The sequence below is a fragment of the Poecilia reticulata genome, linkage group LG11 (assembly GCF_000633615.1).
Source record: "Poecilia reticulata strain Guanapo linkage group LG11, Guppy_female_1.0+MT, whole genome shotgun sequence".
Lineage (NCBI taxonomy): Eukaryota > Metazoa > Chordata > Actinopteri > Cyprinodontiformes > Poeciliidae > Poecilia > Poecilia reticulata.
Genome location: NC_024341.1, coordinates 11,058,470 through 11,071,347, shown reverse-complemented (window position 1 = coordinate 11,071,347; position 12,878 = coordinate 11,058,470). Strand labels below are relative to the sequence as shown.

General features: G+C 39.1%; 1 protein-coding gene across 6 annotated transcripts in view; it reads left to right on the top strand.

The window, feature by feature from the left end:
• The window catches only part of dync1i1a (dynein cytoplasmic 1 intermediate chain 1a), a 59,323-nt gene that overhangs the window by 19,981 nt on the left and 26,464 nt on the right, over nt 1–12,878 (top strand). For all 6 annotated transcript variants that reach the window (XM_017307559.1, XM_008421716.2, XM_008421717.2 and 3 more), the window contains 4 exons: nt 1,742–1,837; nt 6,647–6,818; nt 8,213–8,312; nt 9,316–9,441. In XM_017307559.1, the coding sequence (XP_017163048.1) occupies nt 1,742–1,837; nt 6,647–6,818; nt 8,213–8,312; nt 9,316–9,441 (494 nt within the window). The remainder of the gene's footprint in view (nt 1–1,741; nt 1,838–6,646; nt 6,819–8,212; nt 8,313–9,315; nt 9,442–12,878) is intronic.

Below are 12,878 nucleotides of genomic sequence, written 5' to 3'. Positions count from 1 at the left end.
AAAATATATTCTAAGGCAAATTATAGGTAACACTATATGAACTGATGTATGGTACAAGTAATTCGTCCATGTTGTTCCTAAAAGAATATTCTAACTTCATAATTTTCAAACAACTGATTACTGTTTAGTCATAAAAATCTCCAAAATATTTTTACAATGCACCTGACATGGGCCTATGACTCTTAGATAAAGTACAATGTCTGAAAAACATGCATTTATTTAAAAAAAGAAGAAAAAAAAGATTAACTATATGCCTCCCGCCCCTTAAAAAACGTGGGACCCTTGGCTACTACCTCTGTAAGGCCCTTCTGAAGTCTGGCTCAGTGCACATGGGATGAGTAAACAATTAGAAAATTGTTTGTATTTCCAGATCATCCATCCCTCCATGTTTTCATGTGAATTTCCCACTGGAATTAATAAGGTAAATTCATTCGTTCATTCATTCATTATCCCATGGTCCAAAAAAGGCCATCAAAGGGTTAAAATTGTAGTTTTTATACATTCAAATTCGCATAGAGACCGAGAATTGAATCGAAGCAGGAAGCTTATGAAAAGCTTAGCTCAGTGCAAGCGATAAAGAGACAGTTGAGTAAAAGTAGCCCTTGAGCGAGTGGTTTTATCGGTGCCCTAGGCCGCGCTCCAGCTGAGTTAAACACACTCTGACATGTCTGCGTGTGCATGTGTCTGCGTGCAGCATTTCTGAGGGTGTGATGTAGTCACTTCCTCCCACTGGACTGAGCAACTGTTGTCAGCTCGACCCTGCCAGTTAACCCCTCGCCGCCCCTGGCACCGCGGGCGAGGGCCCCCGCTTGCGTGTGTGTGAGAGGGAGAGAAAGTCAGATTGTGTGTGTGCGTGTGTGCGCGCGTGTGAGTGTGTGTGTGTGCGTGTGTGTGTGTGTCTGGCATGCGCGCCGGCGGACCACAGGTGTCTGGTCGCGGTGTCAGGGTGTTAAGAGGTCTTCGGAGAGGGCCCCCCGACTATCGGCATCTGTTTCAGAGGGAGGGCGCTGCCGAAACGAGGAGAGGTTGGCGAAGGTTACCTATACAGACCCCGAGGGGAGGCGGGGGCAGTAGCTGACAAGCAGGTGCCTGTGTTGACAGTAACCCTTCAGAGTTGAACCCGAGACACACACACACACACCCCTACACACGCGCACACACACACACACACCGCACTGACTTCAGTATAAATCCTGGAGAGTCAAACATAATTGCGGAGCCTGATTAGAGTAAACGCAGAGGGAATCCCCTCTTACACACACACATACACATCACAGGGTCTCTATTCCAGCGGGTCGAAGGTCAAGAGTGGAAGAGGAAAGCGCTCAGGACTTACATTTCCTGTGGACTGTGTGTGCTTGTGATTTGGGTTCGCGTTGACCAGTGCGCTCAGTCATGTAGGCCGTTTATGACCAATCGAAGCATTCAAAAGCAGGTTCCCTTTTGAAATATCTGTTCCCACTGCAAAGTACCTTAACTTACACATGTAACCGACTGAAATTGAGCTGCATTCATGCTTCAACTACAAGCACCTCTCTGTTTGCAAATGCAACCCATTTGGGGTGAATGTTAGTCAGGTGTACCGACGCATGTCTGGGAATGATTATTTTGTTAAGAAGCAGGGGGAGGAGGCACGCAGAGGGAGGTCGGGGAAAATTGGAACAGCTGTTGATTAACATGAGTGCTCTCTCGCTTGTTTTTCTTTTTTTCTTCTTCTTCTTCTTCCTTTACTCTCTTTCAGTTGAGGAGGAAGAGGAAGATGAAGAGATGCTGGAACCAAAGCCGGGCCCGGAGGCCGAGCTGCGGGATGAAGATGACAACAAGGAGAGCAAAGATGGTATGGAGGATATCTGAATGTGTTGCGCAAAAGTTTGAATTGTGGTTACTACTGACTTCTTTACTTACTCCAATAGTAGTGGGGAAAATGCAGACGGTTTGTGTTCACTGCTGCAAAACGCTATCCCACATTCACAAACAAATAAGTTGATGATAATAAATATGATAAAAAAGTAAGAATAAGGTAAGGTTCTCTGTTAAATTTGAACATAAAGGTAAAAGAAAAGAAGACACACTGGGTAGCAGAATATCAAACATAATAATAACATCTCTACTTCTAAAGTTATTTGAAACTAATAGTGTACCAGAGTATACACCTCCTACTCCAGTGTTGTTTAAGCAAAGAGGGAGATCAAATTGTTTTGGAAAAACGTCTAGCTATACGTAAAAACACCTCAAATGCAACATTGACTAAGTTTCTTTTTATCACCATCGTTTATATCTTCGTTTGCCACAGCAGTGAATATACTTCTTTCATAACTTTTAGCAGAGGCAGTAAATTGTTGTAGCTTATGTTTGGAAGCAGCACAATATCTTCTCACTCCCCACTTCTTCTATTACAACATTTTTCCATCATATTTATTGCTAAGCTTAAAATAAATGTTATACTTATCAATTTTTAATGAATAAAATATACCGTATTTTCGGACTATAAGCTGCTACTTTTTTTCCTACGGTGTGATCCATGCGGCGGCTTATAGCCTGGTGTGGCTTTTCTGTGGATTTTTCTTCAACCACCAGGGGGCTCTTTAGCAGGAAGTGAATCATTGGAAGTCAAAATTGGAAATCAAAGAAGAAAGTGYTAATTTTCATTTAGAACAAGCACATGCTAGCAGCAGGCACGACAGAGAAATTTCTTCAAACTCATATGATGCACCTTTTAAGTTGAAGGCTATGGATCTGGCAGTACAGGAGGGAAATAAAGCCACTGGCCGTAAACTCGGCGTGAACGAAACCATGGTTCGGCGTTGGAGACGGAGGGCTGCGTGCGTCCTTAGTAAATCCAGCAGATTTGGAAAACCGAAAGTGGCGGAGATATCAGCGACTTATACTCCGGTCCGGTTTATGTATGTACGTTTCCAGTTTTTTATTTTTTTTTATTTTATATTTTTTTATGTATGGTATAGTATGGTGCGCTCTGTAGTCCGGAAAATATGCTAAACAATAAAGTTAAATTCAATTAGCTTCAAATTGATTCAAATTAATTAAGTTTAAACACAAAGTTAAGTTGAATATGACATTGTATACTTGAGATAATTTATGTTTGTGTAATGTCATGTGGAAGTGTTGTCACTTAAGGGGTAGAGAAGAACTCCCTCCTCCAACAGCTCAATAAGTTGTTTAAATGAAGGGGATTTCCCACTGAATTTTCAGTTTTTGAACAAAGACGAAGTAGACTGTCTGGATTTTTTTCTAATCTTCTAGCTTGGTGCCAGAAGTTCTCATTTAAAAGAACTGCTGTTTTCAAACAGTCTGCTAATATTGTGTGCAATACAGTTGAAAATATAATGTTTTTGCATATTTTAAAAAAAACTTTTTTTTTTTTCTTTTTTTTTTATAATATTGCTAATATTAACCTGAGTTCTCTTGGTTCCAAGTAGTACAACATTAAAAACTGACAAAAAAAATATGATAATGCTTGTAATGGAAATATCTTGTATCAAAATGAGCTTTCTGACGACACTTGCAGTGGTGGAAGCTATTTCCCCTCTGATCTGAACATTTAGATACTGAGTTTTCAGCTAAAGCAGACAGTGAACGCCTCATTAGCTGTTGGCTCGCACTGCTCTCTGCAGCAACCTCAGGATGATATGACATCTTTCTACTACAGGTCGGGGAACTATTACTGATAATCACAGAACATCAGCTCAAAAATGAAAAACTAACCGTTGATGATGAGATCAGTACGATTGCTATTGTATTTACAAACCCTCCCATTTTAAACTTTTCTAAAAAAAAAAAAAAAAGCTTAAATAATCAACTGACATAAATTCTGGTGTTTTTCAGATTGTCCTATCTGTAAATATTGTTATAACTAATTTCATAAGTTTTATGGTTTATAGGTTAGTCTAAATCATTAGATTATTTAAATAACATTGTGTGATAATACCTGTAATCAATGACATCCCCTCTTATCTTTCTAGACTCGATGTGTAATAAATGACTCAACAAAAATAATGCTATACAAATACAAATAAGTAGACAACAAATTTTAATTTTCTAGTTTTTTTTATGTTCCTTCCACATTCTTTCTTCGTCGACATTTTTGACAACGCTACATATTTTTTGGGGGGGAGGGGGGATAATTTTAAAATATATATCACATTGTTATTACAGATTACAGCAAAGACAAAAGCTCTCATTCTTTCCCCTGCAGTCTTCCTCCCTCTCAGCTTCTTGCATGTTGCTGGTGAGTCTGTGATGAAACGTGGCCGCTCATGTGTGACACTTTCTTTTTTTTTTTTTTGCCCAGTCAGTGACTGTATCTGATTGGAGGGAGGGGGTAGGTTACAGTTGAGGTTGAGGTTAAGGAGGGTCTGCGATATCAGCTCCATGGCATGTGGGGGTCAGCGCTGATTAAAAACCTGTCACTTGACCCTCTGGCCACATTTCAAAGGAAAGACAAGTGTGTTTGTGTGCAAGACCATGTGAAAGGTTTGTGTCGTTTATAATAGAAAAAAAAAGACACAAGGCCTTTGGGGTGTATTAATATAAAGCTTTAGATGTATGTTCAGTTGAATAAAGTGAATATATACATATTTATATTTTTTTGGCTGCAGCAAATAGGAGACAAACACATACACGCACGCGTTCGTAAACACACAATCACCCGTCTCATCCTGGCCTATTAGAAGGCCCGGCCTTTGATCTGTGCCACTCGATTCACTGGGTCTTTTCTGACAACTCATAAGAACATACAAAGGGATGAGGGGATCAAAGTCAAGAGGCAGGGGGAAAGGTCGATACATGTGTGCCTGCATGCATGCGTGTCTGTGCGTAAAAGGCCGTGTGCGCTTAGGGGACAGTGACTTCAAAAACCGGACGCCTTGCTGTGCAGCCATTACGTTCAAAGGGAGGCGGGCCGCTCACAGGGCTTTGTTTTTCTCTTGTTTATGAAGTTCTCGCTGAAGGATTTTACTTGGAAACATCCATTAAAACTGTCTGTAGTTTATGATGTTCTGGTTTTCATTGAGATAAAGAGAATGTTAATCTGTTGGAAGAAGCAAAGAGGACAGTGCCTTTGTTTTTTTGTTTTTCTAAAAAAAAAAATGCTAGCAATGGCATTTTTAATTAAAACTGTAAATCAGTCAAGGTTTTTTTTTCCAGGCTTTACTTTATTTGTTTTTGCTTTCTCAAATTAATATGTTTTCAGTTGTCACTTATCTGTCTCCTAGAAGTGGGAGTGTGGCAAAAATAACGCAGCTGCCATGGTGTGTCAATATAGAAATAGGAATCCTCGTTTTCCACAATTACAGTAAAAGTTTCAAATAAAAAAACAATTTAAAAGCTTCCATGATTACCGTTCAGTCCAGGTTTAAAAGTGGCCTGAATCCCAAACTGTGTAATAACAAATTTGTGTAGCGTTTAACAAACTAATATGTTTAACAAGTTGTTTTTTTTTAAAAAGCTAACTGCATTGCCCAGCATCATTTTCTTCCACTAACTTAGAAATTGATCCTACTGTATGTTTTTTTCACTCTTGTTATTTTCTTTCACACTGTTGCTACAAAAAAAATGTTTCCATGGTTACGTGGGCTTCTTCTGCATTTAACTAACCAGCCTGGTGAGCCGTGTTTCTCACTAAACTCTGTGAATAAAACAGAACAACTCAGTAACTACTTTCTCAAAATAAGAATGTCAGGCATATATTAATAGGATATAAGTCTTAAAGTGCTAATCCTTTTTACAGGGCCTAATATACTAGCTTACAATTACTTTACCAGACCAAGCTGTAGCGCAGCAACAACAGGACCAAGTGAGACAGACTTCACTCTAATGAAAATATGGTATTTTGATTAAGAGCAGCCTTTCAGTATTATTAGATTGGTGTGAAAGTGTCACGTCTGGTTGCTTAGAGATTCTTAACACATAACTAGAGATGAGTTTTAATATGGTCAACATGTCTCTCCAGTCAGGGTGACAACATGTTTTTGGATGGTGGGAAGAAGGAGAAGATTGAATAGTGGGTAGAAGAAAAAGTTATATCTCTGTTACACCCAGAACAAGTGTTTCTTTTACTTATGTCCTAAAATATAAGTTGTTTTATTAATTTTTTTTCCCACAATGCTGTAATGGGTCTTTATTTAATTATATCACTTTCAAGCAAGCACATAGTAAACTCTTTTTGAAATATTTGTTCTATTTACAAAAACACTAAAAGTAACATTTTAATTTCTTTTGTGGCTTCGAGTTAGTGTCTGTTTCAAACAAAAAAACAAAAACATTAAACAAATCAAAACCTTGGGGTCATTTATCATGTCTGTGCTTTTGTATTTATCATTTTTCATGATTTTCATATGTTCAAAGTATTTTATTGTTTCAAGAGGGAATAACTCGACGCTTTGCTGCAGTTTTTTTTCTTTTTTTTTAAGAACAGTAAAAATTTTAATTTTAAAATTTTGATGATTTGTCATGAGCCTGATTATGTGGTGCTTCACCAGCCACTTGGTGCGCTACGCGTAGCGATGCGCGTGGGCGAAGCGGCAGCACTGGTTGTGTGGATTCTGGGTGAAATACGAACAAGACATTGTACGAGTTTTCAGTTTTATTTCCTGTTATGATGTCTTTTTTTTTTTTTTTTTTACTACAGGTTCTTTTCCTGTTCTGCGGGAACTGACGGAAGAGGAAAGGCAACAGATCCTGCACTCGTCAGAGTTTCAAAGTTTTTTCGACTGTAGCATCCGGGTGATGGAAAGAGCGCTCGCAGAGGACAGTGACATCTTATTCGACTACAGCGGCCGTGACCTGGCGGACAAAGAGGGGTGAGAATTTTTTATGCATCCTGCCAGAAATTCAAATAAAGTTTGAATTCCATCATGGAAAAAAAACAAAAACAATTATTTGTTCATATTTTAAAAAAGAATGGGGTTGTAAAGGGAATTTGGTCCGCACACCAAGCACCTATTGACACTTTTCCAAATTGCAAATGTGCTAAAAGTGACTCAAACCCACCGTGTGCCACTTGGGGCCTGGGAGATGCTTTGCTCTTTGAAAAGCATGTTTTCATAGTGAGGTCACACTCTCAGATGGTTAAAGATTCCTGTGAAGTGACATCCGTCGCTTCTTGCAAGAGCATTGTCTTGCCATCTGAGCGACTGCTTCCAAAATAGAGGTTATCAAGCCGTCGGCTGGAGTTGTTCTAGCCAGAAGTGCAAAGCTGTTTTAGGTTACTGCGCTGCTATTATGGAACAACTGCTTTTACTGATTTACTTCAACTTTGACCGCTGCAGCCACAGCGAAGTATGAAGCCTGTGGTCAAATAAAGATTATGTCTAAAAGAGGCCGTAGCCCATTGCTCAAGATCGGACCTGTTTTTTTTTTTTCTTCTCCCCAGCAATGTGCTTTTAAGAGCATAAGTACATAACCCACATTCCACTGCCTTGTTTTATTATATACAGTCTCACCCAACACTGTAAGAATGGCGCATATATATTTTGTTAATTGGTACTCAAAAAAAAAAAAAATCCTGCTCGTAGTCCAGTTGCTTTGTCCTCTCCGTTTTGTCATGGATGGTTTAGACCAAGAAATAACTTCTTGTTGTACAGATTGCTGCTGTGGTCAGTGACATAACAGAGCAACATGTAGTTTGACCCAAAGGAATATGCTCATCGCTGGATGAAATTACAGACTCTAAGATGAAAAGCGCAGTTTTCTTCCTGCCCCTTAGGAGACGTAAAACTGTTAAACCTTGTTTGGAGCCTGTGAATGGATATTGACGACACCAATGAGGCCACACATTCTGTCTCAGTAGATGCGTGTGGATGTGGATGCTTTTCTTTTGCTGTGACGGGTAGCCTGGTCAGAATTGATGAGAAGATGGGTAGAACTACAGAACAAGCAAACATGGAAGAAAACGTTAGGGGCTTAAAAAACTTGAAACAGGACCAGAGGTTTATCTTCCAGTAGAACACCAACAAACAGGCAATGCTACACTGGAATGCAATGATTTAAAACAAAGCGTGTTTAAGATATTTAGTTTGAAAAGGTCTTAGTTTTATGATCTAATGATATTATTTGGGTTGTTTGGATCTCGTCATGTACCAGCAGGTGGATGCTTTCAACCTGATGCGATTTTACCTGTGTGTGTTTGGAAGAGGTCACAGATCTGGATTTGGTTTTGATTCACCTCAAATTTCATCATCTTTTCTGCTTGCAGAGACTTGGGAAGCGGCTCTAGTCTGTCCTTCTGCAGACTATTCTACGATGAGCACTGGTCCAAACATCGTGTTATTACCTGTCTTGACTGGTCCCCTCAGGTGAGGCCTGATATTTTTTGTGTTTCAGTTTATTTAAATTAAATCTCACCCAATAATGTCATATAACACTTTTACTATTTGATTAATTTCCTCTTGTTCTGTGTTTAAGATGCCCTTCACAATATCGAGCGTCTGCCTTTAGTTTCAGTGGCATAGGAAGACAAAATGACATGTTGAAAAACAACATCGCAATGCACACTGCAGCTCTAACATGCCATGTATGCTCCACATACGCACAACTTATTGACAAATGTATTTATTTCCGTGATTTGGATCACGAAGTTAAGCACACTATATAAATTAAAAGCACAGACGGATGTTTTCAAGCCTTTATTCTAGTTCATTTTAATGACTTTCTGCTTACAACTAGTGAAAACATTACATAACGATTAGAATATTAATCATTAATCATCATCAAATAAAAGACGTCTTAAGAAAAAAATGTTTGTTTAATATCTGCTTAATGATTGTTATTTTCTGAAGGTACTTTTAATCTCACAAACAAGCCTTATTTGAACACATTTAACCTTGATCTATGTAATCTCTCTGCAAATGCTTCACTCAGCTCTGACCACTGGGGAGCACTCATACAGCACTGTAATTTGAATTATTGGTCAGCTGGTCATTTAGTTTCATAAAAGAAAAAGAAAAAACTTGAGATGGAATGTCATGAAAACGTTACATACCTAACCGTGACATATTCCACATCATTGATCCCAGTATGCGTGCACTATTCGGAACTGGAGAAAATCAAGAGTGAAATTCGTAGCTAACAACGTGACAGGACTTGATATTTCTCCAAATCTGCTTCATTATCTCAAGCTTAGACCCACCTAACACCTGTCTTTCTAAACACCTTCATGGGAAGGCAGGAACAACTTGACGGCAGTTTAAAGAATTAAATGGATCGAGATGATCTTTCTATTGATTCTTTTTATTTAAACGCGCGTCTCTCTGTCATCCTTTCTCTAACCCTTGTGGTTTCTTCCATTTTCTCTTGCAGTATCCTGAATTACTGGTTGCGTCCTACAATAACAATGAAGATGCTCCCCACGAACCGGATGGCGTCGCCCTGGTGTGGAACATCAAGTTTAAGAAGGCTACACCAGAGTACATCTTCCACTGTCAGGTACTTTAAACCTTTAAACTTACACTTACATTTTTACACAGGACCATAGCTATTTGAGGTGTGCACAACATCTTTTTACTCTGTTCGTTAGAGTGAATTAAATGGAAGTTCTACATACATTCATCTGACATTTTAGATAGGAAAAGGCCAGTTTTAAAAAGAAACTGAGGTTTAGGGAGGAAGAAGACTCGTGGATGGTTGTGACGTTAATCGCAAATGACACAAAGAAACTTGATGGAACGAGCAAAGAGGGAGCAAGATGATTGAGGGGGAGGACCGTCAAAGGTCCCATCAAACAGGCAGGGCCGTGTAGAGATGTCTCGGTCATAAAAAGATGTGGTGTACCACTTTCTAATCCAACACTGCATGTGTGCCTGTTAGCCCACCCATGCTGATCCTCCCACAGGGACACTGCAATAAGTCTTCCTCATACAAAACTGTGAAAATCACTTGCATTAATGATCTACTTTGCTGTTTAAGTGATGTTAGAAATAAGCGTACACTCTCTGTTTCAAGCTTTATCCACTCAGTACATGTGTACTGCATTTACATAGACATTTCCTCCACACTTCTGGAGAGTCTAATTATTTTCCTGCACCATCATTTATGCTGCTGCTGAACTTCAAGTGGTTGCACAGATAGATTATAGCCATGCATTATGTCGCTGTAGCATTGTGTAGAGTTTCCATGTGGTTCTTAGATGAAATATGTTCAGTGCATGTACTTTTGAGTTTATCAACAGTGTGGTTTCAGCTCATGCCGATGCGTGAATTGTCAGTGTTCAGCTGTAGACAAATAAAAGGCTCAGTATATCATCTATATGTTTATTTTTGGAGTTGGAGTTGATGGAGTTGAATACAGGGCAATCCTGTAAAAAAAAAAAAAAAAAACTGTTACAAGCCGCAAAAGATTGAGGACAAAGTTCCTGATTTTTTTCATAAGAAGTTTAAAAAACTGAGTCTAAAAAAACCAGCAAAAAAACCCCAAAACAAAACAACAAAAGCAAGGGAGGAAGAAACAAGTAATAAAGCATAGATCATTAATTCTTCTGCCATGGCATGGGGAGAACTATGGAAAGTGAAATATTTTTTTTTCCTCCTTTTCTCTTTGGTACCTTGTCCAAACAGAACTGTGGCTCTAGTTAGCTGTGGATCAGATGGCTCTTAAAGTGCAACCATATTCTGCTGTTTAACCCGCCAAACCACAGGGTCTGGTACCTCTTCCGAACTTGTTTTTTTTTTTTTGTCTTTTGACTTCCACCTCTTGTCTGTAGCAAGAATAACAGAGTCTAGCCATATGCCCCTTCTCCCCTGCATCTGTAATTATACAAGCTGTTGGCTACACCCTTACTACACACGCACACATGCTGCCATTGGCAAATACTACCAAATCCTGTTTTGTTTTCAGATTTTCCTTCACCTGATAGATGGGTAGGTAATATCTGAACTCTGCATAACTCTCGATTTCTATGTAAGCATAAAGTGGGTCTGTGGTTGAGGTTGGATTTAGCTTTGGTGTTTATTGTTTAAGACTATAATTGATTGAAGATTAAACTTTTGGGGCCCGAGGTCAGGCTTCTTTCTTTCCTTTTTTTCTTATCAATGTGTGTTCATAGAACAGCCATAGTGTTGCAAAGCCTGAGCTTTTCAGGCGAGAAATAAGCTTTAAAAAGTTTAAGATAGGATTAATTGGCTCTTAGGTGAGGAGAGCTTCGTTGAGGGAAGCATACAGAGAAATTGACTAGAACAAGATTTTCTGTGCCTTGTAAAAGTTTTACAGAGCTCCAGTGTATACAGAGCTGTTCCAATCAGGTACTGCAGGAATTATGTCTCTAAAATCTCAATGTGATTGACTGTAATGAGGAGGTTTATGTTTTGGCAAAGCGTCAGCATTGTTTTGGCTGTGCGCTGTGGGAATCTAGCATAAATATCGTAGCCGTATTAAACGGTGCTTTGGTGTTGCACTGTGTTAGACTACTTACTAAAAACAGATTGTGGTTTACTAAAACATGTCAAATAAAAAAAAAAGCGACTAAAATTACACTTAAAGTTTTAATTCCTTTTGTTATGTATTTGTGTTACTGCAGCTGCTTTGTCTGCTTTTGTTTACACTTTTTATTTTTAAAAAAACTATTTGTAAATCTATGTAAAATCATTAGCCTATTTATAGACATATTGGTACTGTAATTTCAGATTTGTATATAACATTCCAGCTTTTTTTAAAAATAAATCATGGTACAATGCACCTTCTTAAGATTTTCTGGAGCTTTAAAAAAGGAAACCGGCCCACAGCCTCACAGATCCTTCACCGTTCTTCATAGTAGTCTGAAATTTTATCTTTTATATTCATCCTTTGTTTTATAAATCAGCAATAGTCTCTTTATTTACTTATGTTCAGGATGTGAATGTTTCCTGGGTGTATTATTCTTTCATAACAATTCAAAAGTATATCATTTGAGCAGCAACATTATGTTCATTGAAATGTAACTGTTCAACCTAATAATTCATTTCAACATGATTCGTAATCAGCCATTTTTTTTTCTAGATTTTATTTGACATGAACTGAATGAGTATTGTGACCCCACTTCTGGAGCCATTAACCTGCAATGTTGAGAGTGTGTGTGTGGGGAGGGGTTTGTACTGCAGAAAAGGTTTTGCATCTGCTGCGGATTCTGCTACCAGCGTGGCTCCGCTCGTCACGGCCATCTTGACAGTGGGACCCATCATCGCCTCGTCCCAGTTGGGTCCAATCTTGTAACTTCACACCAGCCTCTCAAGTGGGCAGAGTTGCACCACATGAAAGGGGCCCGTTTGGCTCGAAACCTCTGCCTCAACTCCCCCGACCGCACGCCTCCCTTTGAGAACCCCCGCCGCTACTGTCACATCTCATTGCTCTCAGTCATATTTTTATCAATATCCTCTGCGTTGCTATCGGAAACACTGGCACTTCCAGGATGTCTGATTCCCACAAATGGAGCTTGTATGGAGCGGAGCGGAAAGAAGTGTTGGAAGAGAGAGATGCAGAAACTGTGTCATAATTCAAATGAAATTATTGTCATCTTTTCGTACGATGAATTAAGCAGAGCAAAGGAAGACAGTGATTCTCTGTGATCTTCAACATTAGGCAGAAACATCCTTAAACAGATAATAGAGAACATAAAAAAGATTAAACAATGAGCTAATGTTAAAGCAGTTTCACATTTTAACAGCTTTCAATGCCAGGGCGTCATTTACCAGTAAGACTAGTGGCGGCACTTCAAAAACGTCACAAGAAGGCTGTGTGTTCAGAGCTCTGTTCAATGTCTTCAGCAGAGATTGCACACATTGAGTTCACTTTCAGTTCCCCTCACTGTCTTATGCACGGCGTTGAAGATGAAATGTGGATGGATGTGCAGAATTGATCTAAAATTACTCAGGAATTGGGTCCGTTAAAGGAGC